The sequence below is a fragment of the Myotis yumanensis genome, unplaced genomic scaffold, assembly GCF_028538775.1.
Source record: "Myotis yumanensis isolate MYYU_CA2020_CCGP unplaced genomic scaffold, mMyoYum1.0.hap1 SCAF_1, whole genome shotgun sequence".
NCBI classification, from domain to species: domain Eukaryota; kingdom Metazoa; phylum Chordata; class Mammalia; order Chiroptera; family Vespertilionidae; genus Myotis; species Myotis yumanensis.
Window position 1 is genome coordinate 209,078,069 of NW_027223752.1, and position 19,455 is coordinate 209,097,523.

Here is a 19,455-nt window from a genome sequence, read left to right on the forward strand (position 1 = left end):
AAATGGAGTTAAGTTCAGGATACAGGCTCCATATTGTCGCTGAGCTATAATTCTGATATTTCAAATCTCAGTACTGTGTCTTAGGCAAGGTGAGCCCTCTTTACCCTAGGAGGATACCAAGTAAGTTTTTTTTTCCTTTTGAAAAGTTAAGGGATGGCCTCAGGCAAAAACTTAAAATACGTGAAGTTCATCTCAGTTATCCTCACGTGGCCTTTTCTAATTTTGTGCCTTAGTCCCTCCTGTGGCTCCTTCACAGAAACTTACCTTTGTCCTCAAAGTGCTCCCTGTTCTGAGGCCACCTTCCTCTTCCTCTGTCTTCCTCTCATTTAAATTCCCCTTCTCCCAGGGAGACCAGCCAGGAGGAAAGGAGCCTTTTAATACTCCTAAAACTCTATTTTAAAAATTAATCTTAGTTTTTAAAATTCCTTTTCTACTTATTTTGAGAAATTTCTTTCATGCACTAAGTTCATAGAAGTCCCACCACACTTCCTTTGCCACACCCTATCTCTCAGTTTTACTGTCCTGTGTTTCAGTTTTGGTTGTTGTTATATGGTGTTTTCTAATATCTGACATATAACTTTTTCTCATGGATTTCTATTTTTAATCTTTTTTTTATATTCTAGTCAGTGGTTTTCGAACTTTATTGTGTCAGATTCACCTGGGCAGGTTGGTACAAATCAAGGCCCAGGCCATATTCAACTTCGGCGAGCCTGGGCCCCTATTTTTAATTAATTTCCTGGTGATTCTGATACCACCAAAGTTTAAGAACCACTGCTCTAGATCTTTGCCCCTCAAACAGGGGTTCGTGGGCTAGCACCATTGTTGTCACTTGGCATCTCATTAGAACCACAGCATCTCAGGTCTCCCCCAAGAATGAATGAATGAATCAGAATCTGCATTTGGACAAGATCGCCAAGAGATTCAAATGCATGTGAATGTTTGCAGAGCAGTACGTTGGGTCGCTTTAAGAACAATGCCTGGGTTCTCCCTGGAGAGATTCTGACGTAATTGATGGGGGCAGGTGAGGGGGCTGATATGGAGATTGAGATTTTTTTTAAAGTTCCCCAGGTGATTCTAAGGAACAGCCAGGAGAACCACTGCTGTCAGTTTCAGAACAAAGCTTCCCAGTTGGTGTGCCACGGTAACTGGGTCGCAGGTGTGTGTCATGCCCTCCGCTCCTAGAGGCTGAGCAGAGCCACAGGAGCAGCGCATCAGGTTCCCGCAGCTCCTTGCTGTGTAGTATCATTTCTATGTGCGCCACGCCAGGAGCACTATCCGGAAGCATTGCTTGAGAATTTTTTAAAAACCAATTTTTGAGCTATTGTGTTGAGTGGGAAAGTAGTTAATATTTTAATGAAAAAAATGTATCAAATATAGACATTACCTTGGACATGATAGCCGTCTTTACAGTATATAACATTCCCATCCATGCACATAGTCTTTCTTCATTTTTTTTCAAGCTTTTTTTGTATACATTTCCATAAGATTGTATAGTTTTTTTATTTATAAAGGTGTGCATTTTATATTAGATTTGTTCCCAAATTGTATGTGAGTGTGTGTCTATATATTTAAATATATTTTTATTGATTTCAGAGAGGGAGGGAGAGAGACATCAATGATGAGAGAGAATCATTGATTGGCTGCCTCCTGCAGGCCTTCTGCTGGGAATCGAGCTTGCAACCCGGGCATGTGCCCTAACCAGGAATCAAACTGTGACCTCCTGGTTCGTAGGTCGATGCTTAACCACTGAGACACACTGGCCGGGCCCCAAAGTATATTTTTAAATAGTGTTTTACTGCCACTACGACTCTTTTGAAAGAAATACAAAGAGTTTTGTGCTTTTTCTCTAACCTCATCTCTGCTTTAGTAATTGATCTGCTCTTGGAAAAAGATCTCTGCTCTTTCCTTCCCCTCTGACTTTGTTATTGTGCAGTTTCCTCATCTTTGTTGCCTGCTTTTGTTCCAGCAGTTTTACAATAGCAACTGACAGGCCTGGTCTGCCTCAGGGTTTCCTGCTGGTCACCCCCTTTCCTCGCCTAGCCTCACTTCCCACTTCTCAACTCACAGACCCCCTAAAAGCATGGCCCTGTCCTCGTGGCAGCAAGCTCCCAGCCAGCTGGGGCCGGGCAGGCTGGTGGTCATTTGTAAAGTGGGCCCTTAAATTAGGTACTAACTTCTGCTGTATTTCTGCTGTCTGGGCCTACACATACTTCAGGAAACTGCCTTCGAGAAATACAGTAAGCAGAAACCCCTGTCCATTGCTCTGCCTGCCTTGGTTTTCTGTTCTCTAGCTGGATACAGAGGTTTGTCTGTGGTGGATGTACCCAGGGTGTGCATCTCCACTGCCACCCATTCGCACCTCTCCCTCTCCCAGCCCCCGCCTCGTCCACCCCGTAAGCCTGTGCAGGCCAAGCATGGCTTTCACATCCGCTCCTTCTCTGAAGAGTTGCCTGTATTCATTCAGCTGAATGTGAGACTGTATTATGCACCAAGCACTTGAAATCGGGATGGAGTGTAATTGCCTTCTAAATTGTTTCCTGGCCTTCGACCCACTCCGGTTCTTCCTCTGTGGTGCTGCCAGAAGTGGTATTTGTAGAAAGCACCGTCTGATTATGTCTTCTCTTTGCTGAGACTGGTTAGTGGGGCTCCAGAGCCACAGGGTCCACGCCAGCTTCTAAGCAGCGTACTCGCCGTGCCTCCATGCCTCTGTCAGCATTCCCTCCGTCTGCAATGCTTGACTCCTATCCCCCCAGCATTTTCTCCCTCTGACAGCCTGACTCGGGCATCGCCCCCGGGGAAATGTCCTGAATTACCCCAGTTCAAGTTCATGTCTCCTCCCGTGGACCTCATCTCCGACCTCATTTCCCTGGACGCTGTGCACACTCTGCTTTCGTTCAGCCGGCTGCATTATTGAGGCCCGTGAGCATTGTTCTCCGTGCTTGGCTACAGCAGTGAGGCAGACGGAGTCAGTGCCCACAAAGAGGAGAGACACGTACTAAATGAATGAGAGGATGGTTTCAGAGAGCAGTGAGTGCTCCTAAGAAAACCAGACAGCAGCGGGCTAGGGCTGGGCTGGGTGGGTCTGGAGCAAGTGGACAGGGAAGTCTGGCAAGAGGTGACATTTACACCGAGCTCCGAATGAGCAAAGTAGCATGGAAGCATCTGGAAAGGAGTACCTGCAAGTGCCAAGAGGCAGGGAGAGCGTGGAACATGAGCTACAGGAGAAGGCTGGCCCGTGTGGCTAGAGCAGAGTGAAGGGCGTGGGCAAGGTCGGAGATGAGGTCAGAAGAGCTGTCAGATCTGAAGACGGCTGGCCTGTCCCATGGCAAGGAGTTTGGATCTTATTCACAAGTGCACTGAGGAGCTGTTGGAGGGTTTAGGGCAGGGGTGGGCAAACTTTTTGACTCGAGGGCCACAATGGGTTCTTAAACTGGACCGGAGGGCCAGAACAAAAACATGGATGGAGTGTTTGTGTGAACTAATATAACTTCAAAGTAAACATCATTACATAAAAGGGTACGGTCTTTTTTTTTTTTTTAGTTTTATTCATTTCAAATGGGCCGGATCCGGCCCGCGGGCCGTAGTTTGCCCATGGCTGGTTTAGGGGAATCAGCGGTGTGAAGTGATTTATGTTGGACCTGCACTGAGCACCACATGTCTGTGACTCACCTGTGCATGTCTCTGTAGGCGGAGCTGTGTGAGGGCAGGGACTCTGCGAATCTCTGGCACCTAGTTCCAAGTACTGTTGGTAAATATTTGGGAATTTAATGAACAAACAATCCATGTTTTCTTTTGATAAGCTCTGTATAAGTGGTTGAGTCTTTCACTTGTGAATAATAGCATTTTCGATTTAAAAAATATATGTTTTTACTGATTTCAGACAGGATGGGAGAGGGAGTAAGAGAATCATCAATGATGAGAGAGAATCATCAATCTGCTGCCTCCTGCACACCTCCTACTGGGGATCGAGCCCGCAATCCGGGCATGTGCCCTGACTGGAAATCGAACTGTAACCTCCTGGTTCATAGGTTGACACTCAACCATTGAGCCACACTGGCTCGGCTAACATTTTCAGTTTAGTCAAATGTGACCGTTCTGGTTCTGGGACACTCCCCGTGCATAAGGATATGTCACGGACCTTTTCAAGACTCTGGGGTGTTATTATATTCTGGATGTTCTTTCTGCTTTTGAAGTAGTACCACAGGAATGTTAAATAGAATCTCAGGGACCAGAAAGAATGAAAAGCCATGACATTTAAAAAATGAATCTATCAGTAGGCTATAAGTCAAATGCAGACATAGCATCACAATGGCATTTGTTCTCAAAAGGAGGGAGGCCAACGTTCATGTCATCCAGGGTGTGGGGTGGCGGGGAGCAGGGCTGGGAGGAAGCCGTCACATGCTGATCATTGGGACTTTCTTGGTTCCATATAAGGGCAGTTGTATATGGTTTCCATGTCCTTATCTTCACTTTTAAGCTCTTAGGAAATACAGACCTGAGATGTGCCATTTATCATTCCTGTACAATAGTCCCAGTAATTTTATGGGATTGACGTTTTTGGACTCAACTTTGCGTTGGGCATTTAATATAGTTAGTATTTTTCTATTATAATTTGTATCTCCAATTTATAGGTGTTCTTTGTTAAACACTGAGTTTTTTCCGAATCAGTTGGAAACATCTGTCTGTGTCCCATTAAATAAAGCTATAGTTGAACATCTCTCCTGGTGGAATCACAGTCCAACCCAGTAGACTTGCTCTAATGGTATCATACTTGTAAGAAGGATCTTTTCTCATCACTCCTCTACCTACGCTCAATTAAAGATTACCCTATAGGTGATAGAGCGTTTAAAACTCAGTACACCAAGCACAGTTTGGACTTCTTTTTAAACTGTAAATATTTTTCTCTGCAGAGACTTCAGCAACACAGAAACACTGTGTAGTGAACAGAAATATTATTGTGAAACGTGCTGCAGCAAACAGGAGGCCCAGAAAAGGTGCGTAAAGGACTGAGCTCAAGAGGCTGGCTTTGTGTCTGGAGGGGGAGCCAGCTTGGGAAGCCTGCCAGATCTGATTTTGAATCCCAGCTCCGTGGGCTCATAGCCAAGGAGCTTTGGGGAAGCCATTTACCTTTGTCATGGGTAAAAGTAGGATAAGAATGCCCACTTTGGAGAGTTGTCCATTCGTATGATTATTTGCTCATTTGGTCACTCATGCATTCCTTCCACAAATATTGATTGAGTGCTCCTATGTGCCCTGGGTAAACAAGTGGTCATCAGATACAGTTACTGTCGTCTTGGGCTTAAAGGCGAACTATTAAAAGGACCTAGTAGAGTACATGACATATAGTTGTCACTCAGTAATGTTGTTAGTATTGCCCAAACATTGGAACTTCTTTTTGTTTTAATCCTCACCCGAGGATATGTTTATTGATTTCAGAGAGAGTGGAAGGGTGGGTGGGAGGAGAGGAGAGAGAGAGGGAGAGAGAGAGAGAGAGAGAGAGAGAGATATCTGTGTGAGAGAGAATCATCCATCCGCTGCCTCCTGTACACACCTTGACTGGGGATCGAACCAGCAATCGAAGTATGTGCGCTGACTGGGAATTGAAACCGCAACCTTTTAGTGGACGGATGACGCTCCAATCAACTGAGCCACCCAGCGAGGGCAGAGCTTCTTATTTAGAAGATATGAGGTTAAAAAAATTAATTATTTGATAAGGAATCATGAGGAAATCACTAACACATCAATTATATGGGTAGCTGATAGGAAAGTTATCACATTCTGAATTGATATAGAACCCAAGGTTGCCCATCCTTTTCCCACCACCAGTTACAGCTCTTGGACAATCTGAGATAACCAGTGCTTCCCTGTTATTTTCCCCCAGAAGCCAAGAAACTTGACATTTTAATTATCCTGTGAAGTCTCCCTGTGAGTTAAATTTACCCGGCCCCTGGTTGTGGAATGCTCTCAGTAACTCATAGATGCTCATTACTGCCATCTAAACCCTCAGAGGCCTGAGACTGAGGATGAAATAATTCCTCTGCCCAGCCTCCCAGCCCTTCTCATCTTTCCTTGCTGCATCTAAAGGTACAGAAGGTTAGTCACTGTGGCAGGTGGAGCGTGGGTGGTAGGCACTTCTCTCTCCTTAGTGGTCAGGGAAGCTCGCCTCTGCTCCCATCCGTATACCTAGGCCAGCCCAGGTCTTCCGATGTGGCAGGAAGGTGATTTCTGTGCAGCCCTGGAGGTCTCGCACATTAAAATGTCATGTACTTCTATAAAATAGGAGGTTCCCCGTAATTCATGTTTCTGCTGATGTTGTTATTTTGCTTACTTTTTTTTGAACAGGGTTTTACCTTAAAAGATTCCTGAATAGTATTCTCTTAAAATTTGTCCCTTTCAAATAATATGCATCAGATGTGTACACAAGCTGAGCAGGATGTACAGAAATTCAGGATATTCATAGACAGGGCCCTGGAAGGTGCCCGGAGGACACTCGGTCCTACCAGTGCTCACTGCAGAGACTGTTGTCTTTGTGACTTTCTACCAAGGAATATTAACGGCCCTTGGATGGGAAAAGCTTTCTGTGTTTATATAAGTTTGGGAAATGCTGCATCAAACAACAGAAAACTGTTCCTTGAGTGTGGATTTCTCAAAACCACTGTGCTAAGGTGCAGGGAGGAGCTTCAAAACAGTGGCCTTGTCCAAACTGGGTCGCAGAAACCCCACCCTATTAGCGTCTCCAGGGCGCCGAGGAGCCCAGTTTGGGAAATGGAGCGCTGAGCCAACCCCTGAACGAGGAAACTGAGCCAGAGAAGGGAAATGACGGGTCCAAGAGCACAGAGGGAGTGGTGGTGAGCCTGGCACATTTGGTTTCCTGATGCCAGCTGCTGGCAGTGGCTGTTCATCCCTCTGGTCCTTGGAACCTGGAAGTCCAGGCCACACCCTTCTGTTTGTCCTCGCCCCAGCATCCTCTCCCCAGAGTTGCCACCCTCCTGTCCAGGATCTCAGGAAGGGGCTGGGGAGGGGTACCCAGGTGCTGTTCCTCCCTAGCAGGCTGGGCAGTGAGAGAGAGCGATCGCACTCCCTAATTTTATTGGTACAGAAGTTCTGGAATGTCTCCTCTCACTCAACAGAGCCCCAGGCTGCGTTTTTCTCTGGCTGACTGTGCTCAGCCGAGGATGTGGGAGAAGTCAGCTCTACACAAGTGAGCAGACTTTTACTCTTATGAGTGGTCGGTCATTTGCAGTTGGTTAGACCCCTCCTGCTCTCCATCTGCAGGCAACAGTGGATTCTGTTTCCCTAACGGGTCGGGTACAACTGGGTTTCTATTTCACGGTTCCGTAGGATGCGAGTGAAAAAGCTGCCCATGATTTTGGCCCTGCATCTGAAGCGGTTCAAGTACATGGAGCAGCTGCACAGGTACACCAAGCTCTCCTACCGCGTGGTCTTCCCGCTGGAGCTGCGGCTCTTCAACACCTCCAGCGACGCTGTGAACCTGGACCGCATGTATGACCTGGTGGCCGTGGTGGTGCACTGTGGCAGGTACGGGCCAGCGGCAGCGGGTGCACGCGGGAAGTGGGGGGTTCATCCCTGTGCCGAAGCAGACCCAGCTGGGCCTTTCCTGGGCTGTGAGTCCCAGTAATAATGGGACTATTTGTGGAATCTCTTCCAAGCTTTTGTATATATATCATCTAAAACAAATATAAATGTGTCTACATGCACACATAAAGTAAAATCAACTGCATTATGATAAGATATTCTAAATTTTTTATCACAAGGGAAATAATAAATCTTTGGTTATAAATGATGCTTGGAAGGAATTTGAAATAACTTGAAGGCATAAATGCTTATGCTATGATTTTAATTTTTAAAAAGCCAGGTTACAGGTTATGTGATTTCAAAAGTATTTTAAGATGTATGAATAAAGACGAAGCAGTAGATCAGAGTTCAGTTTTCTGGCATTTTGAATGATTGAAAATGTACTCTTAAAAAATATTCTTTATGTATTTCTCAGTCTTTGCCCAACATTCCATGAGAAGTATATAATCTGGCCCTGGCTGTGTGACTTAGTTGGTTTAGGAGTCACCCCGTAAACCAAGAGGTTGCCGGCTCAATCCCCGGTAAGGGGCGTGCAGGAGGCAGCCCATCAGTGTTGCGCTTTCACATCGATGTTTCTCTTTCTGTCTCTCCCTCTCCTGTCCCCTCTCTCTAAAAATCAATAAATTATTAAAAAACAACCACAGCAAAGTCTATTTTTAAAAAGTACATAATCAGAAGAGAAAGAGAAGAGCAGTGTTTTGCTGAAACCCCTTTGATTAAATCTTTTTTATAATTAAATCTTTTCCGTAATTTGGAGATGTCTGAGCATGGAAAGGCTACTGAGACTTCCCCTCTTGTTTTCCTTTGCTCAGCTGGGGTCGGTGTGTGCTCTCTTCCTGGGTGGGCACAGCTTTCCCTGCCCTCGCGGGTTCTAGATTGGGATGTGCCGCAGTGCGGGTGCCTTTTCCTCTGCATCTTGCCCCGGTCGGGCTGTGGTGCACGGACTATTCCAGGAGGTGCACAGCTCCACGTGGAGGAGTGGATTGATGAGCTTTTAATCCTGTGTTGAGGTGGATGGTATCCTGAGCTGTCACGTCACATCTGAAGCACCCCTGTTTTGTCCTGCACATATTGACCAACTTCAGGTCACTGGATATTTTGTGTTCTCAGTTATATTTCTCGGGCAGTGATAAGCCGGCTTTGTGTTTTCCCTGAGGAATAGTTCTAACAGGTCCCTTTGAAGAACCCAGGGGCCCAGTGATCTGGAAGCTGGCCAGGGACACTAGGTGGGACCCCTGCAGGGCTTGGGAAGAGGAGGTTTTGGGGAGGCAGAGCCTGGTACCTGGAGGGCATCGTGCCGAGGTGGGCAGTGTGATGGGGAAACAAGCGCCCAGATTTGTAGGCTACGCATGGGTTTTCAGTGGGATCTCTCTGAGTGCCAACTGTGATCCTGGGAGCACTGGGGAGGGCACGGCGGAGACCCATTGAGGAGACAGGACGAGCGGGAGACTGGGCTGGGACAGTCAGCCTCTGTGATGGGTGCACGAGGTCAGAGCAGCCCTGGCAGCAAGGGCGAGTGGGTGCTGAGTCACGCATGCTGCTCACTGGGATTCTTTACATTCTTCCCACCAGAGGCACATTGTTCTGATACGCAGAGCAGGGCTGGCTGGGGGCACCGGGAAGCTCTGAGGTTAGGGAGCTGAGCCCTTCTCTGTGCCAGGGCCTCCTGGCTCACGGTGACAGTGGGTGCACAGCCTCACTCACTGATATCTGCTGCAAGCACTTTTGAACCCTTGTTTCCTGGGTCCCTGGGCAGGATCTGAAGGTACAGAACACTTTATGATTTTGATTCATACTGTGAGGAATGAACCAACCAGGCGGTGAGAGCAAGGGGAGTGATTGGCAGAGATCTATCTACCCAGGTGACCTTTTAGCTGAGGCCTCAGGATAACATGGGCCAAGAGTGCAAACACTGGGGGAGGATCGTTTCAGGCAGTTGCAGTGGGTGGAAGGCCTGCATGTGAAGGGTGATGTGTGTGAAAGCCGAGGAGAGCAGTGGGCTGGAGCTCAGGGAGGGGGCAGAGGGCTGGGTGAGGTTGGAGAAAGGCAGGAACAGTTTGTGTGGGTCATCTTGTATTTAAAGAAAGTAACCGTAGGGAAATACCGCTTTTTAGCTTTAATGATGTATTGCACAAAACAAAACTCTAAATTTAGGATTAAAATCTCATTTGTGCAAATCTTAACTACAGAGTAATAGCTGTTTAGTTGTTCTTTCTACTATTTTTATCTTCTGTACTAATAAAAGGGTAATATGCTAATTAGACCAGACATCCATCCAGGCAAAGCCATGGTGGTAGGGGCCGAGGTAGAGGCAGTTGGGGGCAATCAGGCCAGCAGGGGAGGGCAGTTAGGGGCAATCAGGCAGGCAGGCAGGCAGGTGAGTGGTTAGGAGCCAGTGGTCCAGGATTTCGAGAGCGCAGGGATCGGGCCTAAACTGGCAGTCAGACATCCCCCAAGGGGTCCCGGATTGGAGAGGGTGCAGGCCAGGCTGAGGGACACTCCCCGCCCCCCCCCCCCCCCCCCATGCACAAATTGCGTGCACCGGGCCTCTAGTTGTGTAATATATACCTGTTTATTTTAATGCTTGGTATTATACATTGTGGTTTAGTAACATCTTTCTGAAACTTAAATCAACTCCTCAGAATTTCCCAGGATCTTCCTGGCTTACTCACAGCAAAATCTTAGCCATGAGAGCCCCTACCCCCTTTGGCTTTGGCTGCCCCTGGCTCTCTCGGCTCTGGCCTCCTTGCTCTCTCGGCTCTGGCCTCCTTGCTCTTCCGTGAACACAGCAAGAACTGTATCCCCCAACACCTTTGCACTTGCTGCTCCTTATTCCTGATGCTTCCATCTAATAGTCTATGGCTTGTCCCACAGTCCTTTCCTTCAGGGAAATTTTCTTCTGCTCACATCTCATGTTATCAGGCCCCTTCCATCCCTTTATATCGGAGAATGCTGTCCCTCTCCACTCACTATGCCATCCATCGGCTTTATTCTTCATGGCCTTTACCACCACTGCAGATGCATCTACATTTTAGTTTGTTTATTCCCTATTCAACCCCTACCCCCACAAAAGTGGGACTTGGTTTTGTTCACTGTGTTTTCCGCTGACAGCCAGAATAGGATCTGGCACATAGTAGGTATGCATACAGTGATTATTTGCTATATTTGTTGAATCTGAATGTCTGTTTTCCCCTGGTTTGTGAGTCCTTAGACGCCAGATGTCCACTTCTCTCTGCACTCCATGTGCCCAGCACAGCGCCAGCACCTGGTGCTCCTCTGTGAGCCGGTCAGGCCAAGTTCTGCCCTGATGATAGCTTTCTCTAGTGAGTCACTGCTTATAAAGAAGTAAATGTTAATGGGCTACTGTCTTCTTTTCTGCCTTTTCCAGCGGTCCTAATCGTGGGCATTATATCACTATTGTGAAAAGTCACGGCTTCTGGCTTTTGTTTGATGACGACATCGTAGAGGTGGGTATGCAGAGAGCTCTGCGGCAGGGGCGGGGGCGTGGGGATCGCATTTTGGGGAATGTGTAGGTGTGGATGTTTTCTAGAAGAGGCCTGTTTTCCTACCATCTGACCTTAGAACAACGTACATTTCTCTCAAAACGAAATCCTGCTGCTTCCCATTCTCTATGGAGAGGGAGGAGGCATGTGATCATGGCCTCCTTAATACTGTGTTCTGGTTAACTGATCAGCCATGGACACTGGAGCTTATGCCACCATCAGTCATATTTATAATGAGTTCTGCCGCCTCATGTACTGCAGTCCTCTCTGGTAAAGACCAAATAATGCACTTCGAAATTCTGTTAAAATTTTCTCATTATACCAAATTTTTCTTGTATTGGTTATTAAAAACTTTATTTTTCAGTCTGTTGGACCTGGAAAATCTTTATATTACACCCAAGTATTCCAAATGTTGATTTTGTTGTAGAGGCATAGTAGCTGGAGAGAATTCACGCTCAAAGACATGGTCTAGTTTAGCCCATGGGATAAAAAGAAAGGGAAAGAATCACGGTGACTCCCCAGGCCCCCAGTTTGCCATTAGAAAGACAGAAGTCCTGGCTCCTCCAGCATGCCCACATGTGGCTGCTGCTAAATTCGAGGGTGGCTTTCTCCCCAGAGATGTGCAGTTCATGCAGTCGTGTCCTCTGCCAAGTCTGTGGAATTGCCGGCTGCCATCGGAAGTTCCCAGTTGTGATTGTATAGCCAACAGTGTTCCTGACACTTACCACGTGCATTCCATTAGTTCTCCTGTCCTCCCAGTCATCACGTTACACAAGTATATTGTTTTATTTCTCTTTTGTTGCAGAAAATTGATGCCCAAGCAATTGAAGAATTCTATGGCCTGACGTCAGATATATCAAAAAATTCAGAATCTGGATATATTTTATTCTATCAGTCACGAGAATAACTTAAAGGACATGGGACTAACTCAAGAGGGGGAGTGTTCAAGCACTGTTACTGGGTTCTCTGCGGACTTGCTTCTCCCTGCAGACCACCAATGTATTACTCCGAGTCTCAATGATCTGGCTGTGTTAATCTCTCTCTCTCTCTCTCTGTTTTTTTTCTACATGCAGCACTATTTGTGGTCTTATTTTAGTCTGAGGTAGAAGTTAACTGCAATCAGATTGTAGTAAGATTTATATGAATAACAGTTGCTAATTTTAGGGTCGGGTAAACATTATGCCACTGGCTGTCTCTGGCTGGATTAGAATGACATGTCCTAGAATGTCTGCAGTACGTGTGGAGTCTTTGCTGAGCTTCCTAAGTGGTTTCCAGGGACTCCTTTCAATGCATTCCTTTACCGGGTCCCTGGAAACGTAGCTACCCATGTTTAGCTTCTCTGCCTCAAAGGACAGAATTGGGTAGATGTTCACCTTTAGGGCTGCAACTATAGCTTTAAGTGTGTGCAGGTGAAATTGTTTAAAAGTGAGTAACCTCAGATACTAAAACCATCGTCCAGGTGGGACAGGGTGAAGAGCTGTTCAAGGCGCCAGTGTGTGCCCAGGCTGTGCTCACCTCGAGCCCGAATCCCCCTGGGGCAAAGAGGGTGGGGAGCTCAGAGCAGGCAAAGCCAGGAGGAGGAAGCTTTCATGGGGAGAGAAAAGTTACTTATCTTTCTACCAAAACCACGTTCAGGAAAATAACTCTGCTGTGTGTTCTTAGTGCCACTTTCTTCCGCAAGGTCCCGTGCGTCGTCTCTCTCCTCTATCTGGCACTGCTAAGCATCCAGGGCACCTTTCCAGGCCTGGTGTTGGCCTTTCGCAGTCCGTGGTCACAGGGCTGGGACCCCGGTGGCTGCCTCCAGTGCAGCTCTCCTGAGCAGTCAGACCAGCATCATTCTGTGCCCGGGAGAACGAGGGCACTGCCCCGTTAGGACCAGCTGCGCGCTGGGCCGCTGTTCACTTTGAGGCGGCAGCTGCCCAGGCCAACGTGGCACCTTCCCTGGAGGGAAGACTGGAGTTAACTGGCGTGAAGGTGGGTCGAGGGAAGTGTCGGGGTGGGTGGAGGAGGGAGCCAAACGGCGGCGTTTCTTTGACTCAGGCTCTCGGATGCTTGACAAGACGGAGTTTTTTGGATGAACCTCATCTCACCCTAGTTATTTTTTTCACTTTTGTTATATATGTATTTATTAGATCATTTGAGTATTGGTACCTTTTATTAAAAGGGTTGATGTGGTGTTTTGCCGTGGAGCTGGTTTTTGGTTTCCTACAAATGCTATGAGTCATAGACCTTCCTTTGGGAAGTCGGTTGACCTCCATACACTATAATATACTGTGAACACATGATCTTGTTATCTAATAAATCAGCGAACGAACATACAGGCGTTTGGCATAATGTGAACTAAAACTGAAATGGAAAATGTTAGTGGCCATTTTGCAACAAGTAAGAGCATAGCACTTTATCTAGATGAAAACTGGATTTCTTATCTTTGAAATATCGTGAACTGTTTATTGCTCAGAACTTAAATAAGCATGCTGACACTTCATTTGTTCATGCTTGAAGTGAAATGTTTTACTTTTCACTGGAGAAGACAAAACAGGGTGATCTTCACGTTATTGTTTTATACGAGTGACAAAAGTATACATCGCCTTGTTTAAAGGCAAATTCATATTTATAAATATTTTGTCTGTTTTTTCCTCCATGAAACGTATGCAGTGATCACTTACCAGGAAGGTGAGTTTTTATTCTGTTATTAAGGAGAGATACTTTCCAATTGAAGGTGATTGCTGTAGGGAACTGTTTGTACTATATATAACCCATATATTTGACTGCAGGTTGCAAAGCTTAAGAAAATGATGGTTGATATCTAATATATTTGGAACTGATTCATAAGAAAAACTATTAAAATTATCTTTGAAATGACTCTTGAAGCTAATTTATTAGAAAAAAAATGTTTCATTTAGAAGCCTGTGTAAGTAATATCTAAATGGAAAGTCATAGATTCAGGATGCCTTTTTTTTTATAAAGAGTTTTTTTTTTCCAGTGATTTAACTGAAGTAATTCCTTTTAATAGAAAGTGTCAGTTAAAATTCAGTTTTCATGGATAGATTTTTGGAATAAAAAAAACAAGAAGGGGGATGATGCAAAGACATGGAAATGGTTGTGTGATGCAGGAAAAGATTGGGAAAATGCACTTATCCTTCAGCACTCCATCAGGTTTTTAAACTTTAGAGCTATCGGGTAATTTCTCCCTTCTCTTCAATTAATGAAACAGACACTAGGCAGCTACTTCCCCCCGGGTCATTTCACGTTCTGTAAAGACAGCAGCATGCACACACTTTTATTTTTCATCCCTCATTCATCCCCCAGAGCAGAGATTGGTGTGGGATACGCCGGACCATTCGGAGGCCAAGGATAGCACAAGGCTCAGCAGTGCCCCTGGCGTGGCCAGGGTTTTTACGAGTCGTTTTCGGGAGGAAGGCCTGCTGAATTTTTTTCAACTGCTGGGTGTTTTAAAATGAGTTACCTAATGTTTTACACTTGACACGAGAAGAAATACTTGCTTTATTGGCTACTTACTAGTTTAGCATCTAGATTATGGTGCAGTATGCCGAAAAGGTAAATTCTGGTAAAATGCTGACATTAGTCCTGGATGTCGATGCGTTTTCCATTCTGAGGCTGCACCAAGTGGCCTGGTCTGAGGCAGCCAAGGAGCAACACAAGAGGGTGCTGGTCGGAATAGGAAGCCGGTTGGCTGTGTAGCCTGGTATATTTTGGATGTCAGATGAAGTGGGGAAAGAAATGGCAGAAATGGCCCCCAGGCGTTTATTTCCTGGGTACCCCTAATTTCATGGGCATGCCTAACAATGAACTATGCTCTAACTGGAGCTTAGGGCTTATTTTCGATATTGGAGTGTAGCTTTATTACAGATGGACTTTATCTTTAAACATTGCATTTTGATCAACTTTGTATAGTCCCGTGTATTAAAATATTGTGCGCTAAATGTTTTGCCCTGTTTTGCTCTCCTGTGGTCAAGGCGTTTATCAGCACTGTTGTGATTCACTCTGTAGATGGCATGGGTCAGGGAAAAGGGTTTCCTACTTTTCTGCCTAAGTAAGTTTCTGTTTTCCAGTATTACATTAATTTATTTTTGGCTTCCATTACTGTGTAACCAAAATAGTTACTCTATGTGTGTGGCATTCATATGACTTTGTTGCTAAAAAAAACAAAAAACATAGTTTTCACTTAAAGTAATCTGTACCTTAATTTTTTTAAATGTAACCAATTCAAGCACTTTAAGCAATAATGTCAATCTTGTGAAATTTCAATCAGTTTAACACCCTGCCTCTAAAATTGTTTGCAGAAAATAAATAAATTTAAAAAAATAGGAATTCTCTTCCTAGAGAATTATATCTGGGTAATGTTATATACATTATGTTATAAACATGTGAGCCATTGTTAAGTCTCATATCTAGGTAGTTATTTTGGACTTAATTTCATAGCAGTGGGAATGTAAAGAACATTCTGGTCATTGTAATAGATCGAGGCAATACTACTGTCAAGGTTGATAAAGTCACTGTTCTGGAGGTAACTTACTATTTTTGAATGAAGAGGCCAACAGAATTAATCCTGAAATCTGTATCCGGGGAATAGCAAATTGAGAATATCGGTGGGGGAAAAAAAAAAAAGAATTAAGGATTGGTAATTAGGCATCACCAAGAATTGCTTAGCTAGGGACTTTGCGTATGAAATCTACTAGTTGCAAAATAAAAGATTTATTCCCCAAAAGGAAGTGGCTGCAGCTCTGGGATCCCATCAGCATCTGGCTTCTCCCTGCCTGCTCTCAGTGTTGCCTGAGCTTGCCTGTCAGCTCCTTCTAGAGAGCACACAGTGTTTCAAAAACATAAATCCATTACATTGCATCAAGGACTTGGGCATCTTGCCTCTTAACTCTCACGTTAAAAGAGCCAGCGTATTGAAAGTCTTAACACTGGATTTTATGAATCAAATATCTAAACACTTTCTTTACATTATCCTATATAATAAAAGGGTGATACGCAAATTGACCCTAAGGGCAGAACTACCAGGGAACGACTGGTCGCCATGACGTGTACTGACCACCAGGGGCCAGACGCTCAACGCAGGAGCTGCCTCCTGGTGGTCAGTGCGCTCCCCCAGTGGGAGCTCCGCTCAGCCACAAGGCGGGCTGACGGCTGCAAGCAAGCCTCTCCCGCTGCCTCGGCAGTGCTAAGGATGTCCAACTTTGGCTTAGGCCCGCTACCCCTGCTCCCTGGGAACTTACATCCCCCAAGGGCTCCCAGGCTGCCAGAGGTATGTCTGGCAGGTGGACATCCCCCAAGGGGTCCTGGACTGCAAGAGGGCACAGGCCAGGCTGAGCGACCACCCCGACACACACACCCTGGAGTGCATGAATTTTTGTGCACCAGGCCTCTAGTTATCAAATAATTAGAACCAGTCATTCAGGGCATGAGAGTTTTTAAGCTGTGTGACTATTTTATTGGTTTATCAACCTGTGTTTCCTTTTATAGTTCCCTTATGGTTCAACAGTGCTTAAAAAAGCACGTTAGGAGTTTACAAACAAATGAAAAAACTTCATGTTGGTTATGAGGCACCACAATCAGAAATGACATGAGATTTTGTAACGAGGATTCCTAACTTTGTGCTCATTTCCCACATGGCGATTCATAGTAAAGTATTTATTAACAGCCTTGGGTATCATATTCACCTCAGTTGCACGGACCATGTTTGTGTGAGGGCGCAGGCTGTATCAGGGTGGTGTGGAATCCCATGAAAACCTTTGTGGGGAGGTTGGGCATTTACATTGTGGGTTGAAATTCTATTTTGTTCTTACCTCCTTAGCGAAGTTTTGAGCTTTCAGAAGAAAACTGAGACTTACAGATTTGACTTGGCTGGAAGCAAAATAATTTGATGGTTGAAGCCACCATTTCTCGATATTTAACCAAGTCCTTTGCTCCAATTCAGCTGTAATTTTATTTCAGCGTCTGTCTTAATTGACCTTGCCTGACAGAACATTCTGTGCTGAGACAACTGAAAATAAACATGAGACATTTTAAAAGTGAGCCATTGTACCTCCTGAGCAAGCTAAGCCTTTTCACTCCAGAGCTCATCTCCAAGTTGAGTTTTATTTACTCGTTTCCCAAGCGAAAGGATAGAAAAATATTTTCTAAGGACTTGACGAAACCTGTGTGAAAAGATCATTCCATTGGCCTCCTTGCATCTCCACCCCTAGGATGAATTTTTTGAAAAGTCTTTGAAAATAAGTTATTTCTGCATATTTTTCTATTTCTGCTACCCCCAAAACCCAGAGAATACAAATAAATTGCTAGCCTAGGTATGTTGTATGTCCCCCTGGACTTAGAAGGCTTCAGCAGAAGTTGGGGTGAAGGTTGTGGAATAGAGAGAAGCCCTGTTCCCGGATGTTCATTGATAGACCTGGGGTCTTTATACTTTGTCATCTGAGGAGTTGTGAAGGTTTATGAGGAACAACCTCACCGCAGACTCTGTTCTTAGATGGGAATTTGTACAGAACATAGAAGAATGAGGGGGTGTGGATCTCAGGAGTAAGAGGAGGGGACTAAAGTTAAGATCCTTCTAGCATTACTTCTTAGCTTCCCAGCCTTGGTCCCCAATCTGTGCACTTGGCCCTGCAGTTTTAGATGGAACCCCAGTGAGCCCCACAAATGCCTTTAGCTGATTGATTGATATGCAACCTACAGATTCTGTGCTCTTTGCTGTTGCCCTGACCTTGATCTCTGATGGGAGAATTTTAGACCCAATTCAATAGAAGCCTGAAAAAGCTCTCCTGGACTTAGTCCAGGTTCCAGTGTGGGTTGGTTGCCAGCTGGTGCCATCGTCAGCATGTGGGGAAATAGAGGATCAGAAGGCATAAGAGTTCAGGTCCTGACTGTGGCTTCCTGGTTCCATGAAGTTAGAGGTTGGTTCGACCTGATTTGTTGGGGTTACCGTGCTAATGCATGGTGTTTGGAAAAGGGGCTCTTCTCCATGGGTTCTTGAGGAGACACACAACTGTCAAAACAGTAGAAAGCATAGACTAGTTACGTAAACATTCTAGGGCAGTACTACGCTATACTGTTCCATTTCATCTAATCCCCACGACATTCTCCAGGCATGAAGGCAAAGAGAGGTGAGAGACAAGCAGCCCCTGACAGCCAGGCACCAGCCTGAAAAGCTACGCCTTGGCTGTTGTTGGGGGCTGCTCGGCACTCACAGCTGGGCCGTGGTGTGTTCTGGCTGGAGTGATCTCACAGACACCAGCCTCAGACGAGGTCAAGCTGAGACCATGATGAAGTGAAACAAAAAATAAGACAACTTCATAATTCTGTCTAAGCATAGACAAAAACAAGGTCACTGCGACCACAAACACCAAGCGTCTCCTCCCCCCAGATCGGAGTCACTGCTTCACCCAGGACAGTGTTAGCTCTCATCGGTCCTAGATGAGGTTTCAGGTACACGGTCAGAGAACTGTTCCCACTGCTTGACCACACCCAATCCAGGTGGAACCACTGTTCCTTGAGCCCTCCCCTAAATAAGCAAACCAAAACCCCAATCCTATACGTTCTTTCTCTCCCTCAGCTTCCCCACGGTGTGTGGCCTCACTGCTGTGAGGGTTACACAGTGTGTTCTACCACAGTTGGGTGCCTGGTGGTCTGGCGGGAGAGGATCGACAGAGGAGTGTGCTAAACTGACAGATCCGTCACTTCCTGTGGTCGGCCTGGGCTGCTGCCTCGCCGTTGGAAGGAGAAGGAGCCACACATGGTCAAGGCTGTCATCAGTCCCCCATTCGTCTGATTGATTTGCAGTAACTCCTGCCCAGAGGGCACGGTGTTTGGACTGGATGCCAAGAGAAGCTTCTTTCAAGTAACTGGATGCATCTGGGCCTCGGTTTTCCCTAACCTGTCAAATGCAGTGAAAATGCAGTTGTGAGGTGTAGAAACTTGTGGAAAGCTCAACAGGTATAGAACGTGGTGATGGTGAGTGGGATATGGTGAGACCAACAAGCTGTGTTCATTGTGTGTGGATTCCTGGCACCTCCGCACCTGCCCTTAGAATCTCTCAGGCCCGGGTGTGCCTGTCTCGAGCCCAGGAGCTCATTTGGGGTCAGACCTCAAGGTGGGGTCTGACAACAGGGATGGGGCCTGAGCTCCACCTGTCGCGAGGGTACAGTCTGCTTTGAGAATTCCAATGCTCTCCACAGAGGGTTCCGGTTCTGTCTGGGTCTTGTTACATGTGAGCTTAGAGCCATAGGTCTGGGGTGGAGTGAGGGTCTGAGAAGGGTGAAGGCGGAGGGTCAGTGGGATGATTGGGGACATAGTGCAGAGCCTAGTGCCCTCTAGTGGGAATAGCCTAGAAATA

At 46.0% G+C, this 19,455-nt stretch overlaps 1 protein-coding gene across 2 annotated transcripts in view; it reads left to right on the forward strand.

The window, feature by feature from the left end:
* Positions 1-13,961, forward strand: part of USP46 (ubiquitin specific peptidase 46) — a 60,391-nt gene extending 46,430 nt beyond the window's left edge. For both annotated transcript variants that reach the window (XM_070396707.1, XM_070396715.1), the window contains exons 6-9: positions 4,911-4,994; positions 7,342-7,539; positions 10,985-11,063; positions 11,905-13,961. In XM_070396707.1, the coding sequence (XP_070252808.1) occupies positions 4,911-4,994; positions 7,342-7,539; positions 10,985-11,063; positions 11,905-12,006 (463 nt within the window). In that variant the 3' untranslated portion in view covers positions 12,007-13,961. The remainder of the gene's footprint in view (positions 1-4,910; positions 4,995-7,341; positions 7,540-10,984; positions 11,064-11,904) is intronic.
* Positions 13,962-19,455: the final 5,494 nt, after the last annotated feature.